At 42.9% G+C, this 18,014-nt stretch overlaps 1 protein-coding gene across 3 annotated transcripts in view; it reads left to right on the top strand.

Moving 5' to 3' along the window:
- The first annotated feature begins 350 nt into the window (after positions 1-350).
- The window catches only part of KCNMA1 (potassium calcium-activated channel subfamily M alpha 1), a 638,320-nt gene continuing 620,656 nt past the window's right edge, over positions 351-18,014 (top strand). For 2 of the 3 annotated variants that reach the window (XM_060170921.1, XM_060170943.1), the window contains exon 1: positions 351-514. In XM_060170921.1, coding sequence (XP_060026904.1) covers positions 449-514 — 66 coding nt within the window. In that variant the 5' untranslated portion in view covers positions 351-448. The remainder of the gene's footprint in view (positions 515-18,014) is intronic. The other variant, XM_060170877.1, reaches the window with a different exon arrangement.

Below are 18,014 nucleotides of genomic sequence, written 5' to 3' on the forward strand. Positions count from 1 at the left end.
CACAGCACACCAAGCCTACTGCCCTCACAGCTACTCCCTGTCGCTTGTCGTGCTGCTTTCTTTCTTTTTTTTCCATTTAAGCTCTGATTTTTTTTAATGATGGAAAGAGAAAATTTCATTCTTCTTTCACAAAGGTTTTTTAAGAATAAATTTAGAAAACAAAATGAGAAATATTACAAAATAAACAAAATCTCAAAGCCATCATCCACATCTTCTCCCTTCTTTCTATCCTTTCAAGTTACTTCCTACTACATCTGGAGCCCTTCCAAATCTGATTCTTTGGGGGGGGGGGTAGGTTGTGCTCTAAATCCAGTTGTTCCTATGTCTCAACCATTGTTCTTTCTGTTTTCAGGAGGCCCAGAAGATTAACAATGGCTCAAGCCAGGCAGATGGCACACTCAAGCCAGTGGACGAAAAAGAGGAGGCGGTGGCAGCTGAGGTCGGCTGGATGACCTCTGTGAAGGACTGGGCAGGGGTGATGATTTCTGCCCAAACCCTGACTGGCAGAGTCCTGGTGAGTCCCCCAACTCCCTCCTCACACAAGGAAGACTACTGTCTGATCTGACATCCCATTGTTTATAAGGCTCTTATTTTTGCTGGGTCTTCTTCAGGTACTTGCTATTGGAAGGTGGGATCAACAGTGAGGGATTGTGTGTGTTCATGGAGGAGAGATTGGCTTCCTCATGCTCCCCTCAGCCAAGTGATGGGTATGCAGACTGGGTTAACATCTGGACAGAGAGGGCATGTGGGGTGTTTAAAGAATACATGCAGGTGTGTATGCATGTGCGTGAGTGTACACACACACACACACACACACACACACACACACACACACATAAATGGACACACTTGCTCAGTCATACTAGAAATAAAAGGGATCAAGTGAATGTGTTTCCATTAAATCAGTAGAAGGTTCATAAATGTCAGGATTCAGGGAGCACGGTGTGTGTGTGTGTGTGTGTGTGTGTGTTTGCTGGCCTTCTAGCAGTATCTTACCATTATTTTCTAGCTTTCAAGCAAAGATTCCCCTTTAAAGTAATTTTAGTTTAGTTTAGTTTTGTTTAGTTTAGTTTAGTTTTGCCTCCAGGGTTATTGCTGGGGCTTGCTAAGTCTGCACTATGAATCCATTGCTCCTGTGACCATTTTTTGGATTTATTGGATAGGACAGAGAGGAATTGAGAGTGGAGGGGAAGTTAGAGAAGGAGAGAGAAAGATAGACACCCACAGAACTACTTTGCCATCCCTGCAGGAGTGGAGTTGGGGGCTCGAACTGAGTTGGGATCCTTGGGTGGGTACTTACACTTCATACTATTTGCGCTTAACCATCACTCAGCCTCCATTAAAGTAGTTTTTTACCCTTCTGCTCCATGTGTTTTGTATCTTCCCCATGATGGAAATCCTCAGTCATGCAGATGGTGAAGCTTGTTGACAGCCCCGAGGCAGCCTGGCCCCAGACTTAGAACATAGTTAGTTCCCCAAGAAGTGCATCTGCACCCAGGACTCATATCTCACCCCTTTTCTGTGCATTTCCTGCTTCCTCCAATCTGTTCATGTGAAGTTGAGCCTTAATGGCTGGCCTTGTGAGCTCCTGCTTCCCAGCAAACATTGAAGGTGGTAAACCAAAAGTGACCGACTGTCTCCTTTGACAGGGACTAAAGGAGTCTGGACTTGGGTCTTTCAGTACAGAGACTTGGAAAATTCTTGGCAAATAGGCATAAAGAGGTCATGTTAGCCAGACCATACTCTTGTCATAGGTGGACTTTCTTCCTAAGGTAGCCCCTACCCACTGAATTCTTGGGTCAACTCCTGGTTAGGAATTTCTCTGAGAAGGATGCTGCATTTCAAATGATTTCATTTTATAATCCTGGCAGCTGTTTTGCATGGACTGCCCTTCCTGGATTTGAAGTTGAGGTTTGGTCGAGAGTCATATGGAGCATAGTTAGGATAAATGGGGGTATACTCATAGTTGAGTGGACCTATGATCAGGCAGGAATGCTGGCAAATTCATGCCATCACCCCTTATATTTCATCACCCCTTATATTTCCTGGTAAAAAACTGAATCATTGGAATTCTTTTTGGGGAGATCTATATATCATGTCTGGGATAAATATCTCACAGTGGCTTGAGGGAAGGAGTGAGACTGAATGCCACACTTCGGTCACAAAGATGGGGACCCAGAGTACCAAGTAGCTCAGGAGGGCAGGGTTCTTTTGTTAACTGAGGACTCTTGTGACCTAAGTCTCTTCAAGCATTGGAATATGAAACTGACTAATGTTAATTGGAGGCAAGACAGAAAGGGAGGGGAATTAATATTGAGACTTTGGGGAAGAGAAAGAAAATGGTAAGCTGGTTGCTACATAAAGACAGAGCAGTCATAATCACAGCCAGTGTGACCCAGCAGTGACTAACCAACAACTGACTCTCCAGGGATGAGGGGAGGTGGCTTGCTGTGGGTGCTGCCCTCTCACCACTCTTCTCTTCTCTTCTCCTGGCCCTTCAGTAAATTTCAATGCTCTTGTTTTATGAGTGAATTCTACATGGAAAACTTCTAGTGCAAGTCCTGGCCATACCCGCTTCCCTGCCTCCCTGGCCGTTAGGAGACAGAGGTCAAAGCAGCCCCTCAGGGGTACTGGGGTAGCTCTGCATGTGGAGGGCAGAGTGCTCAGAGAGACAAAGAGACAGTCAGCCTGTCTACTGGGAGAGCCTCAGTGGGGGCAACTCGTTTATTGAGGGAGAAAGCAGGCAATTATACCCATCACACAGGGAGAATGTCAAGGTAATCAGTAACCCAAACACAGAGCAACACAATGCATAGCCACATTTTGACCTGCGAACTATTTGATCACAAGTAGAATGTTACCTTACAAGGTTTGATCACAAACTTCACAATGCATAGTTCCCCAGGGGTGGTGGTGGTGGTAAATTACAGGCACCTCAGGGCGAGGGGAGGAGGCGGGGGTAGTTGAGCAAGAACATATGTGGTGGCTTTCAAGTTAGGCCAAACACAATGTACAGTAATTCATGGCCTTTGTTTTAAGGGGAGATGAGGGACTTGTGCAGGAAGATAGCCCCCATTCCGGAGAAGCCATCCATCTTTATTTCAGGAGGTCAGGAGAACCTGCCCTTGTCTCAACAAGAAGGGAGAATTGTCATCCCACTTGGATCTCATGGAAACAATGGCCTGGACTTTCTGGGACAGTGGGCCCATCCTCCAACACTTCTATGAATGAGTTTTGGATTCCGGGCACTCATGAGGGATGAGGCCGTGCATTCTGTATAGATAATGGCGATGGAGAAGGAAGATTAGACACTTCGGTTGCATAAAGGTGATGCCTGATGCAAATATATGGCCTCTGTTAATAGTTCTGATTCTCCTCTGTTGTCAGAGTCTGTCAAGTTCCTGAACGTAATGCTGAGCAAGGTGGTTTCTCTAATGCTGGTGGAAACAAAGGATGATCCTTATTCCATTGTACCATGATTAGAAGTTAGTGCAGGAATGCCAGAAGGAGAAAGGCTATGAGTACAAACATTGCATGAGTGTGTGTTGGGGGCAGGGAGCTTAAATACAGCAAAGTAGTGAAGATCAAGAAGTTTTCATAGGGAGGAAAGGCTTTGAACTACAACTTCCATTTCAAGATGAAGTAAAATACTTTTGATGATAGAGAAGATAGCAACACATAAATTCCCTTTCTCTCTCTTCCTTCCTTTTTTTTCCTCTGTCTGTAGCCCCCACCACCCCAAGCCCCATGCCTGAAAACAAGAAAGGGACCATTCTATGGGTCAAAAGCTGAGAAGTAGACCTAGCTGAATAGATAGCCTTTGAGCTGAGCTTTGAATTGTGAGCTAGGAACTTCAAAGCCAAAGCAAAGGAAATTCTTCCAAAGCCAGGGATCAGCAGGAACAGAGAAAGACATTTTGAGAGAATGAGATATAGGAGTTTCAAATAAAAAGGTGCCTGAGAAAGTGAGAATAGAAAGGTGGGCTGAATATAGTTTGTTGGCTTTCAAATGCCAAGCTAAAGCATTTGGACAAGGGACCAGGTGGATGTGCACCTAGTTAAGCACACACATTATAGTGCACAAGGACGCAGGTTCAAGCTTCTGGTTTCTGCAGGGGCAAAGTTTCACTAGTGGTGAAGCAGTGCTGCAGGTATCTCTCTGTCTCTTTCCCTCTCCATATCCTCCACCCCTCTCAATTTCTCTCTGTCTCTATCCAATAATAATATATAAAATATATATTTAAAATTTTTCAAAGACACTATTTACTAAAGATAACATTTTAACTGTTTTAAAAGTAGTTCTAGGAAAATGTGAAAGTGTATCTGTGAAACTGCATTGAGAACTGTAATATAAAGATCATGAATTTTCTAACCATTAGATAGATTTATATTTTTGCCAAGGATAACAGTGTATAGAGCAGTAAAATCCATCTTTTAAAATGTTTTCATTACAATAAATGAAAATATTAAAAGGTTTGGACAGAGTTTTACAAACAGGATTTTTAAAATACTTTTATTTTTGTGTTCATTTTTTATTTGTGATTAATAGTGGGTTACAGTATTTTAAGATCAGTAGTTGTGCAGAGAAAAATACAGTGGAGAGATAGAGATGAAATAATGAAGTGGGAGCTCAGAGGAGGTGCTAGGACTCTGTATCTTGCAATGGGATGTAGAGAGTTATTAAAGTAGAGGTGATCCACTGCCTAGTGGATATGGTGTGTGATACTGTGGAAGTAGAATTCAGAGGCTAATTGAACCCAGCTGCAACTATGATCCTCACACATTACTAAATGCTTATTGGGACCTGGGCACTGTGCTCAGCCTTAAATATTATGACCGGCTTGAAGGGAAAGAACAATGTTGTATGCACTCTATCTTTCCTTTTGCTGTTGTATTGTAGGGGCTCATTACAGAAAATCAAGCAGAGCTTATTAATGAATCTTTAAAGTTGAGGAAACCAAGGCACAGGAAGGGTACTTCCTTGCTTAAGAATATCCACTTTCGTGCAACTGACCAGGCTCATATCAAACTTCCTGTCTCACATTTTTTCTGTGTTATTACTTCCAGGTTGAAGGTCATGTCTTGCCTGCCTGCCACCAGGGTTATCACTAGGGCTCAGTGCCTGCACCACTCCACCTCTCTTGGCAGCCATTTTTTTTTTTTTAATTTCTTGATTTATGATAGACTGTGTGTGTGAGAGGCAGAGGGAGGGTAAGAGAGGGACAGAGTGTTGAGGACACACCTACAGCGTGCTTCATTGCTTGTGAAGCTTTCGCCCTGTAAATGGAGACTGGGTTTTTCAGCCCACACCTTGTACATGGTGTCATGTGCACTCTACTAGGTGAACTACTACCTGACACCATGCCAGCTGTTTTTTTCTAAGTCATTGCCGGCTGTTGCTTTGGTCACAGCATTTTGACATTACCACTTTTGAGCCATTGAGGGCCTGGGGGTGTTTGGCCTGATTCTGGTAACACTTGCAGGCATAAGCACAGTCTGCTCAGGCCTTCTTGGCTGGCACTGCTCATTATGCCAACTGCTCACCAAAGGTCTCCTTAGGGAGGATCTTGTCTGGGCTTCTCTGGTTCCACTGAGCCAAGTAGGTCCCCTGCTGTATCTCTAAGAACAAGCCTCTCAGAGTTCCAGGTGTGGTTCCTTCAGAATAGGGCTTTCCTTAGGAGCAGGCAGGCCCTTGCTCTGAGGAACAGATTTTGAATGGAAGTCTCAGTGCACAAAAGAAAGCAGCTCTGCCTGTTCAGAACCCAAAGCTGTGTTTGTCTTGAGCTGTCCAAATGTTTATCCTTGCAACAATGGGACTAAAGCAAGACTAGACACCGGCTGTTCAGTTTCCCTTTTCAATTTTTAATTCGTTTTCCTTGACGTTTGGCTCAGGAGCTTGGCCTCCACATCTGGGCCCCTTTCTCATCTGTCTCCTTGTCACAGGTGAGAGTCTCAAAGCTGGAGCATTTTGAGTAAGGCCCAGCTGGGGAGAGATTTGCCAAGACAACTTCAGCATATCTGCTGGAGAGAAAACAGAAGGACTGATTTGTCTCAAATCCTCAGGGTCTCTCAAACATCATTCAGCAAATGCTTATCTTGCCTGCACCAGGCACCATTCTAGGCACTGGTATAATGGCAGTGAACATAAAATGCGCTATTCATATTGATACACTAGATAGAAATCCGTGGAGCTCAGTACAAGAAAATAATGATAACCAAATGATAACCATTCACCAGTACTTTCCTAGTTAACACCTGGAATTTCCTCAACAAAATGACTTAAAAAAAAAAAAGTGGCTTCAGGAGGTAATTCACCTGGCAGAGTGCACATATTGGCATGTTCAGACACTCAACAAACACGTGGAAGTACCATACACAGGGAAAGCTTTCCAAGTGGTGGGGCAGCGCTTGTGTTCCTTCTTCTCTCTCTGTCTCTCTTCCTTGATGTGGGAAAAAAATGTAAACAGCAGAAGTGGTGAACTGTATAGGCTGTGAATCCCCAGCAAAACCCTGATGGCAATAAACAAATTAATTAAGTAAATAAGATAAAATATTTGAAGATAAACATCTCTTGACCAGGTCTCAGAACAGCCTTGCCACTCATCTCAGTTCCCATTCTTAGCTTCACTTCACTCAAACAGCAAGACTGGACAAGGCTTAGGGGATCTACATCAAAGTGAGCGAGTATCACACTGTCAAGGGTTAGTGTTTCTTTTGTCTTTTTTTTTAAATTAAAAGGATTTATCTTTTTTTAAATTATATTTATAAAATCTGGCATATCCTGGAAGAATTACTGATACATTTCATATTGAGATTTAGAATTGACCTGCTCTGGGGGACATTTCAGTGTGGCAGAGAATATACCATAGGGATATCTCCTAGTTATTTGGGTGTTGTGTGTGTGTGTCTGGGGGGGGGGACGTATTTCCACTTCATTTCATGTTATCTCCTATCAGCAGAGATTCGGAGAAAGATAAATACTTCTTTGTGCCAGGGACTGCTGTGTCCTTCTGGTGAAACTCCACTGAACACTAAGTTGGGAAAAGGATAGTGGTTCTCATTTTGTGTGGTTACTTGGAGCCAAGTTGGTGGTTCATTAAAAATACACAGTTTACATTCTATGTATTCACAGTTTACATTCTATGTATTCACATCCTCCTTCTTGTCTCTTCTCTCGTCTTCCTTTTGCGAGGATTTTCTCACTCTCATGTCTGAATTTCACATGTATGTGGTTATGTGCTTCATATAGTTTTCTGAGTCAAACTAAATCCTTCTAAGTATAAGGCAATGTACATAAATAGAGAGGGCATGACTACACTAAAGAGTAGAGTCTTGTTTTGCCTAGTCATATTTTACAGAACTGGAAGCCAAATTCAGTCATAGAGATGGTCTAGTTCAGTTTTGGAGGGTTTTTTTCCGCCCCCAATTCTTCCTATTTTTGTTTACTTCTTCTCATTGGTTTTACATAAATTATAATAGTGTAAAATTTCGGGGGTATATCTTTTGCTCCTCTGTGTGTATAAAAATCATGATGCTGGGGGTCAGGCGGTGGCGCAGTGGGTTAAGCGCATGTGGCGCAAAGCGTGGGGACCGGCGTAAGGATCCCGGTTCGAGCCCCCGGCTCCCCACCTGCAGGGGAGTCGCTTCACAGGCGGTGAAGCAGGTCTGCAGGTGTCTATCTTTCTCTCCCCTTCTCTGTCTTCCCCTCCTCTCTCCATTTCTCTCTGTCCTATCCAACAACGAATTGCGTCAACAAGGCCAATAATAATAGCCACAACGAAGCTACAACAAGGGCAACAAAAGGGGGGAAAAATGGCCTCCAGGAGCGGTGGATTCATGGTGCAGGCACCGAGCCCAGCAATAACCCTGGAGGAGGGAAAAAAAAATCATGGTGCTTACCATCAGAGTTTGAATGTCATCTCCTTGTCAAGAAGACCCCTCTACCAATTCCTTTCATTCTATTACCTTCTCTTTCTAGTATTTGCCATAGTTCTCTGGCTTTCTCTCTCGCCCCCTCTCTCTTCCAGTTTGTATATTTTAGTTATTTCACATGTGAGTGAGATCATCTGATTATTTTTTACTTTCTTACATATTTCACTTAGTACAATCACCTCAGATTCCATCCATTTTGTTGTAAAATTTTGATTCCAGCTACCTGACAGTAAAGTGGTATTCCACTGAGCTGATATGTCTTGCCTCCAGGGTTAGTGCTGGGGCTTGGTGCCTGCACTACAAATCCACTGCTCTGGGTAGCCATCCCCTGCCTTTTTTTTTTTTTTTTTTTTTTACTGGCTAGGACAGAGAAATTTAGAGGGTGGGGAAGACAGAGAGGGAGAAAGAAAGATACAGACACCTGCAGACCTGCTTCACCACTTGTGAAGCGTCTTCACTGCAAGTGGGAAGTGGGGGCTCGAACCCAGATTTTTGCGTGGGTCCTTGTGCATAGTTCTGTGTGCACCACTGCACCCTCTCCCTCCTTGCTGCCAGTTGATAGCCCACAGTTTCTTTATCCAGTCATTTGTTAATGGGCATTTGGGTTGATCCATGTTTGGGCTGTTGTGACAATGTAGCTGTGACCATAAGGGGATGTCGATCATTTGGATTAATATTTGTATATCCTCTGGATAAATGCTTAGGAACAGCATTATAGTATAGTATGTATGGCATTTCTAATTTTATTTTTCGGAGGAGTCTTCACACATGGTTGGTACATTTTAAAAGAACTAGATAGTAAAATACTTGTTGCTTTGCTGTCCTTGGGGATCTTGACTATTCAACTCTGCCCCAGAACTACAGACTAGAATAGCCACAGATTATGCATGGATGTAACTATGTTTCAATAAGACTTTATTTACTAAAACTAGCCTCACTGTCTGGTTTATAAATAGGACAATTGAAAGGCAGAATCAGAATGGTAAGGAATTTCCTAAGATAAGACAATTCCCTTTGATGGGAATATGCTTAATCAGATATGTGCATTTATTGCTGTTGTTTCTCCCTTTGGGTGACTCATAGTGCTGGTGACATTTTTCATCAGTTCCTTTCCTTTTCCTTTTAAGTGATACCTGGTGGTAACTTGGCTCACAGCTCACATGCCCATTGTAATCCATCTTCATTTATCTGTCAGGTATGCCCACATAAAGTGTTTTGAGAATTTTTAAATTCATTTATTCTTTTAGATAGACACAGAGAAGGGTCAGAGAGGTTGAGATAGTGAAGGTGACGACATCAACAAATCTTCTTTTTATGCTGGAAAAGTCTTTCTTGACTTGGGCTAATTGCACAGGAAAGCACTACACTATCCAAGTGAACTCTTTTGCTGGCCCTACATAAAACTGTATTATCTTTATATATTTATTGAATATAGACAGCCAGAAATTGAGAGGAAAGGAGGTGATAGAGAGGGAGAGAGACAGAGAGAGACACCTGCAACACTGCTTTACCATTCGAAAAGCTATCCCTCTGCAGGTGGAGACTGGGGCCTCAAACCCAGGTCCTTGAACACTATAACATGTGTGCTCAAGGTGGTGCACCACTGTCTGGACCCTCGCTTACATAAAACTCTTATCTCACCTGCAAATGCTCCAGAGATTGCTAGAACTTTTAGTAAGATTTAGAATTTTCAGTAAGGTTGCCCTCACAGTGTAAGATGTATTTTGCTCTCTGTGCTACTGGGAGTACATTGAAATCTTGTTTGAACTGTTCTAGCTCCCTTAAGAAAGATATTTTTTAATCTTTTTTTAAAAAACTTTTTATTTATAAAAAGGAAACACTGACAAAAAAGAAAGGATTAAAGGGGTACAATTCCACACAATTCCCACCACCAGAACTCCGTATCCCATCCCCTCCCCTGATAGCTTTCCTATTCTTTATCCCTCTGGGGAGTATGGACCCAAGGTCATTGTGGGATGCAGAAGGTGGAAGTTCTGGCTTCTGTAATTGCTTCCTGCTGAACATGGGCGTTGACTGGTTGATCCATACTTCCAGACTGCAGAGAGAGATCTTTTTAAGGAACCACCTGGTAATTCCCCTCTAGGACTTAATAAGTGGCTGTTCATTTTATCCTATTTAAACATAGTTTAAATTTTGAATATAAATGAAAAGTCAAAGGCAGTGCACTTTCTCTGTATTATTAAGCAAGGAGATTTGTTTTTGATGAATGACACACTAGCTTGCACTGGATTTGCTATTCGTTACCCAGTACAGTTGGATGCGGGAATGTGAGGCAGAGAAGTCCTTAAATCCCCAGTGCACCCATGAGACATCATAGGCTGCCTCTCCCTCCTTGGCAGGGTCACATCTTGGTGTTGCAGCTACTGATGGTTGGCATCCTTACTGCTTTAACTAGATAATACAGAAAACTTTGTCTAGGAGATGCTACAGGATTAAAAATGGCTCTCTGAAAACATAGGCAGACTTCACTTCTTACCCTATTTTGAAGATTGCCTACACAGATCAGCTTGTAAAGGCACAAGAAAATCCTGCAGAGAAACAGCAAAAAGCCTTTGTACTGCTCAACATTTGCCATTCTTTCTTCACCAAGGAACCCTTTCCCCATGAAGCACCTGGCCGGAAACAACCCACTTTGGGAAACATTTAACAAACTTAGGGTTAGCAGTTGCTAGCTTGTGGGCCAAATCTGGCTCACTGCCTGTTTTGTTGGGCTCATCCCCTAAGTAAGGATGTTTATATATTAAAAAGAAATTAAATCCATAGAAGAAGAATTTGTGATGTGAAAATTATATGACATTCAAATTTCAACAAAGTTTGATTGGGATGCAGCCATGCACATTCATGTATATATTGTATTGTAATGTACTGCAATGGCAGAACTACATAGTATTTAAAGAGTCTGAAATACCCACCAGCCTGAAATAGTTACCGCCTGCCCTTGTGAAGGAAAAGTTTGCCAGCACCCAAACTAAATCTTCAAGTTCCCCCTCTGTTCTAGGACTGTCAGTATTCCTTTCTGTGTGACTAGTTAACTTCTCCCCCATCTTGCAATGCATATGATATATAAGAGGGCCAGATGATGGCACACCACGTTGAGCACACACATTACCATGCACAAGGACCTGGGTTCCAGCCTCTAGTCCTGCCCTGCAGGAAGCTTTATGAATGGTAAAGCTGTGGTGCAGGTCTCTCTCTCTTTCTCCCTCTTTATCAGCCCCTCCTCTCTCACTTTCTCTCTGTCCTATAAAATAGATAAATAAGATACATAATAAAATACTTTTTTGTCCCCTTTCCATAGAAACAAGGCCTGTATTTATTTCCACAGGCACAACGAAATCCTGTGGTTGACCCGTTTCAGTCCCCATGTTCCACAGTAGGTTTTCTGATAGGCCAGCTTGAGAATTTCACTTCCAAACTCTGTGAATTGTGACTGGGAATTCGGTAGCAAGGTCACTCCCCATGTAACCCTCTGCATTCCCCACATCTCAGTCTCATTCCTGCCATGGAGTGGACTCCTGGTCCCAGCGTGCCAGCCACACTGGGCTGGTTCACACATCACACCTCTGTGTGTGCGGGACTCTCCTTAAAACAGTTTGTAAAGAGCTGATGCTAATTTCTTTTTTTTTTTTTTTTAACATTTTTAAATTTCACTACCTGGGCTCCTCAGATCTCCCCTGCAAAAATGTAGAGTTTCAGAAATTAGTGCTCAGTTTTGTTGTCATGCCTGTGACCGATATTATTATTATTAGTAATAACAATTATAACAATCGACAAGACCATAGGATAAGAGGGGCACAATTCCTACCACCAGAGTTCCACATCCCATCCTCTCCCCTGATAGCTTTCCTATTCTTAGATATCACCTTTTTTTTTTTTTTTGTAAATTATTTTTCTTCTTTTTTTCTGTTTTACCAGAACACTGTTCAGTTCTGGCTTATGGTGGTGCAGGGGATTGAACCTGGGATGTTGGATCCTCAGGTATGAGAGTCTGTTTGCATTACCGTGGTGCTATCTACCCTCTGCCCAGCTTTCCCATTCTTTATCCCTCTGGTAGTATGACCCAGGATCAATATGGGGTACAGAAGGTGGAAGGTCTGGCTTCTGTAATTGCTTCTCTGCTGAATATGGGCATTGACAGGTTGATCCATACCCCTAGACTGTTTCTACCTTCTCCTATCGGGGCCGGGCTTAGGAGAGGTGGAGTTCCAGGGTACATTGGTGAGGTCGTCTGTCCAGGGAAATCAGGTTGGCATCATGGTATCATCTGCAACTGGGTGACTGAAAAAGCACAAAGATATAAAGCAGAAAAAATTGATTAATAATCAGGAACATAAAGGCAAGAATATAGCAGATGAGATTTGGGGTCTCCATTTTGGAAAAAAGCTAGTAGGTCTATTTTAGGTATATTCCAAGGGTGACTGATATTTGAGCCTGACCTCCACCAGGTTGAGGGTAGCTTCTGTACTATGGTGTCTTTCCCTCAGCCCCTCTATCTGTCAGGCTCTGTCTCTATATACTTGAAAAAAATTGACCTGGAACTGTTGTGGTCTACTTTGTCATTCATTGATTCATTCATTGATTCATTCATTGATTCATTCATTGATTCATTCATTCATTCATTCATTCATTCATTCATATAGATAAATATCACAGTGCTGGAGCTTCTCCTAGTGCTATACCATCTTCTGTGTGGTGCCAGGGTTCAAACCTGGGCCATATGTGTGACAAGCCAGGTGTCCTATTGAGTGAGCTATCTCTCCAGTCCTGTCCATGTCCTTGCTGCACAGAATTGAACGTAGTCCAGGCAGTGGATACACTAGTAAATAAGGTAGGGGACATCACAGCCTTCTTTGTCTCCTACCCTCTTTTCTTTCTGACTCAGCTTCTCTGCCAGGTCTGGGGAAGAGGAGCTCTGACCCCCAGCTCACCCAGCAGAATGTGAATGTGGGCTCCTCTTCCCTGTGGAATAAGCTCCATCTGACGCATTCTGTCACAAGGAGGATAGGCAGAGTATTCACTTAGCAACCCCAACTCATCCTGCTGGGCTGGAGCCCTCCGCTTTCTCAGCCTTTTATTTATTTACTTATTTATTTATTTGCCTCTGGGGTTATCGCTGGAACATTGGTACTTGGTATGGGTACTACAAATCTGCCACTCCTGGCAGCTACCTTTTCATCCCCCCCCCTTTTTTTTAAATTTGATAGGACAGAGAGAAGTTGAAAGGGGAGGAGATAAACAGGAAGAAAGACACCTGCGCCTGCTTCGATGCTTGTGAAGCATACTTACTGTAGGTGGTGAGTGGGGGGCAAAACCTGGGTCCTTGCGCATGGTAATGTGTGCTTAACCAGGTGCACCAAAACTCGGCCCCCATCTCAGACTTTTATGAAGGTGATATGCCTTATCTTTTGGCTTCTTAGTTTCCTCGCTGGTTTAATGGGGATAATAACAGTCCCTGCCTTTGAATTTTGTGATGATTTGCTATATCTGTGCACATAAAAACATCTTAAATGGTGCCTAGTACTCTTAGTACTACTCTTAGCTATCATATCAGTTTTGCTATTGTTGTGAGTCCAGTCACCATGTGATGGAGGGAATAGGCTGGGATGCAGTCCCTCAAGGACAGAGAGTAATTATTACATCCTTTCTTTCAGAAGAAATGGAACAGCCCTCACACCTCAACAAAACTAGATGTCCTCTCAGGGTTCTGAGCTAGCTTGACTATGGCCATCTGAATGGGGACAGGAGTCCCAGGCTGGATCTGGTGTGGGTCCAACTAGCTAATGAGGTTTGCTTCGCAGATACAACACAGCCCCTGTCACTTATGAAACTGGCTCCTGCCACCCTGACTCACTACTGTCAATTCAGCAGGAAATGCTCATTTCATATAGTCTTCCCAGACTGGCCTGGGGCTAGAGCACTGGCTGGGTTCTCCTTCAGAGCTCTACTTTCTGAGTGCATCTGCCATAGGAAATGCAGTGGCAGGATGACAGACAAGTCTTGTGGAAAGGTCAATTGCTATCATAGTGTCCCTATGCCTTGTCCTTCTTATAACTGGGGCAAGACTAGCAGAGACAACCCTGGTTTCAGTGGACACATTGGCACAGATATGAAGGGAGGCATCTTATCTATATTTATTTATTTTTATATTTTATAGTTTGACAAGACTGAAGTTGAGAGGGGAAATGAGAGGTAGAGAGACAAAGAGTCACTTGCAGCACTGCTTTACCACTTGTGATGCTTCTGTCTTGCAGGTGGGGGTTGGGGGCCTGAACCTGGGTCCCTGAACATGGTACATGGATGTATGCTCACCCAGGGGAACCACCATCCAGCCCCTTCAGGGAGGTCTCTTTAACATCCATTTGGGTAGCAGTAGCCACACATCCACTGGAGGGGTGCAGGCAAAATGCATTAAGTCATCAGTAGTAAGGAAATGCAAAATCTCTTCGGAGCTTTTCACTCATTCCTTCAAATATCCCCAGGGAGCTCAGTAGCTATCAGCTGCTATTCAGGGCACTGGACTGGGTTTTACCAGTGAGATCTGCAAAGTGAAATCATCCAGTATTTTGAAAGTGAAAATGTTATGCATGAATTTCCCCCCAAATGCTTCTAAGTGACAAGGTTTTTGAAATCGAGTTGGGTGATAAATCAGTCTGCAACCCATCCATCAGTCTTTGGACAGGTCTGGGAGCTCTCAACTCTTCTAATCCTGAACTCACATCTTCTGTCTTCCTGCTGCTAGGCCCAAGGGCCTGAGCAAATGTGTTTATATGACTGTTAAACTAATTTCTCCCTCCAGCAGTCTCTCCCACTCTCCCTCTTTTCCTTCTTTCCTTCCCAACCAGTGAAAACTGGTGCCCCCTGGAGGCTTTGCAGGAAATGAAACACCCACCATCTTGGTATGGGACCCACCCACCATCTTGGTATGGGAGACCCTCACCCCAGCCTTATCCAAAGGCCTTCAAAGGGTAATAAGAATTTAGCAATCCCTGTTGATGCTGGTGCTCATGTGGGTGGCCTCACAACCGAGGTAGCCGTTGGCTTCCCTGTTGCCGATTCAAGGGATCACGCAAAACAGAAAGGAAAAGCCAGGGGAAATTCAGGTATGAACATCCGTTTTATTCAGATAAAGATAAGGCTTATATAGCAGAGTGGAACAGAGAACATTTTTCAGTAATTATAGGTTTCCAAAAGGTCAGTACCCTTATGGTGTGGAGGGCTTAAGGAATGACGAGAATTGATGAGATAGCAAAAGGTCAGGATGATTAGTTACCATAAGGCAAAAGATGTTAATTAACCAAAGGTATTAAGAAAAACATGATGGTTAAACCAGCAGAGTGAGATAAAGCAGAGAAGAGCAGAGTATTGATGTAAGATATGATGATCAAAGAACTGGGAAGTAATGTGTGTGGGTCTCATTGTTAAGTTACTGGCAAGGCAGGGTGATAGACTATAGTTTTGTATGTGATCAAAGATGGTGAACTTATAGTGAACTTTTAAGTGAACTTTCAAGCAGGCAACCATTTGGTTTGTAGCAAGGGAATGAGTTAAGTGTTAGAGGGCACAGGCCTTTGTGAAGCCTGGGAGATTGACAAAGGGAAACTAAGTCAGGAAAGCTTTTTCCTCCAAACTCTATCCCTGAAAGGGAGAGACTGACAGGTGGGGTATCTTTCCAGACCTCCATCTCAAGGATGGGAGAGTTCCCCTATGCTCTACCATGCTTTCACATTATCCCACACCTATTTGCCATAAAAGTGGCCTATTGGCCCAAGATTGTCTTTCCAGCCTCCATTTTAGCTATGAGGAAGTTCGTTTAGCAGAGAGACTCAAAAACAGAGATGATGAGGTAGGTAGACAAGGTCAGTCACCAGCCATTGTCATCGCCAGGGAACAGTCACACTCAGGACCATGTGCTAGCTGACACCTCCCAGTTGAATTTCCTAGGCTATGTTTAGGAGGAGGCAGACTGACTCGTGCCTGCCACCCCCAAACATGCCAATTTGGTGCACTAGAAGCCCCAGTTTTAGGATGTGGGGCCAAAATGAGGCTTTTTTTTTTTTTCTTTTTCCACTATTAAAAGAATGACTTTATGGGAACAACAAAAGAAATCCACCATTTTCCCTAAAACTTTATTTTGACAATTGCCCTCTAGTGTTTGAGCAGTGAGGGAACTAGTACAGGACAGTTGCTTCCCTGCCTTTCTTTAAGGAACTAGGACACTTAAAAATGACCTTCCACCTTCTGCACCCCATAATGACCGTGGGTCCATACTCCCAGAGGGGTAAAGAATAGGAAAGCTAACAGGGGAAGGGATGGGATACGGGGTTCTGGTGGTGGGAATTGTGTGGAGTTGTACCCCTCTTATCCTATGTTTTTTTTTTCAGTGACTCATCTTTATAAATAAAAATTAAAAAAAATCAATTAAATGTAAATTTAAATTAAATTAAATTAAGCACTAGGGCTATCTTTTTGTTCATGAGAAGTTAATTTGGGTTCATAAGATTGGACAAGTGCTAACATTGAAGGTATGATAAAAGTAGGAAACCAGCTGCCGGTCTAGTGGATGCTTGATTCCCAGTTTACAAGCCTGTGGGGATATAGATCCTTCCCTCGGGCACTAAATAACATTTTCAAACTGTATGTACTTCTTTCCTGCCCAAGGAGACCTCTGGGACTTCCTTGTTTATGTGGAGGTAGGCTCATCCAGAAAGTAAATGAACTTGGGGGGTGGGGGAAAATGGTGCACCCAGTTAAGCTTTTATATCAACATCTGCAAGGACCCATGTCTGAGCCCCTACTCCCCACCTGCAGTGGTGAAGTGGGTCTGTAGGTGTCTATCTTTTTCTCTCCCTCTCTATCTCCCCATCCCTCTCAATTTCTCTCTGTCATGTCAAATAAAAATATAGAAAGGGGGGAAAATGGTCCCCAGGAGCAATGGATTCATAGTGTAGGTACCAAGCCCCACTGATAACCCTGGTGAAAATAAAAGATAAAATAAATTTTAAAAAAGAAATAAAAGTAAGTGTATATATATATATGTATATGTGTTATAATATGCATGTGTATGAATATATATATATGTATATGTGTTATAATATGCATGTGTATGAATATATATATGTATATATATATATGACTAAATATACTACTTTTTTCAAAATACAGAATTCAGAGAAGTAATCTAAAGGACTGAGAAACTGTCAATTTCCTAGAACAAATTTGAATTCTGTATGCCTCTCCACTCTCTGCCACTTCTCGTTTCTATATATATATATATATATTTTTTTCCCTTTCCCTTTCTGTGATTGCTAGTGAAGCAACTGCCCTAAGGGAGACTAGGATTCACTCTTTGAAAAAGAGAGAGAAGGAAAAGACCCCATTTTCACACAAGCCTCCCTCAAATATGAGCTTTGCTTACACTAAAATGAGCTTGAAATAGAGGCTGACTCACAAAACAGTGGCATTTCAGAGGACAGAGACTGTGGGCTTCTAGTTGCCACACTGCCTGCTGGGTCTGTTAGCTTCTGGGTCCAGATACAGGAAGGTGTGGGGTTTAAAATTCCCATCAAGAGGGGTCCAGGATGTTTTCCTTGTGTCTGTCTGGAGATAATTATAGCAGCTATGAACTGAGAGATGTGTGCCAGGGTTTATACCCCAGGAATAAGAAATAACTTCCTATAAAGTAAAGCTGTTGTTTCTGGAGCTGCTTAATCCCCCAGGTACCTGTTTGGGCTCCTGGGAAACTACCATGAAGTTATTGTCTGCCTCTAAACCATCAGGTGTGTGTATCTGGTCTCCTGGCCACCTTGGACCTCTGTAAGTTTATCAGAAATAGGATAACAGTTTACTCATCTAGATTCATATAGTGTGTTCTTCTGGGCCTTGGGGATGGACAGTATTTATGAACAATATGGGATAAGAGAGCAAAAATGAAAATCAATTTCACCCGAGGATCTGTGGACAGCAGAAAACTGGGTTCTAATGCAAGTCCTGCTATGACCTTGGGAAACGGATCCTCTTTCAAGGTCTTAGTGTTTCCATGGTAAAATAAGGGATAGCATTAAT

Source organism: Erinaceus europaeus, chromosome 1 (assembly GCF_950295315.1).
Source record: "Erinaceus europaeus chromosome 1, mEriEur2.1, whole genome shotgun sequence".
Classification (NCBI taxonomy): Eukaryota; Metazoa; Chordata; class Mammalia; order Eulipotyphla; family Erinaceidae; genus Erinaceus; species Erinaceus europaeus.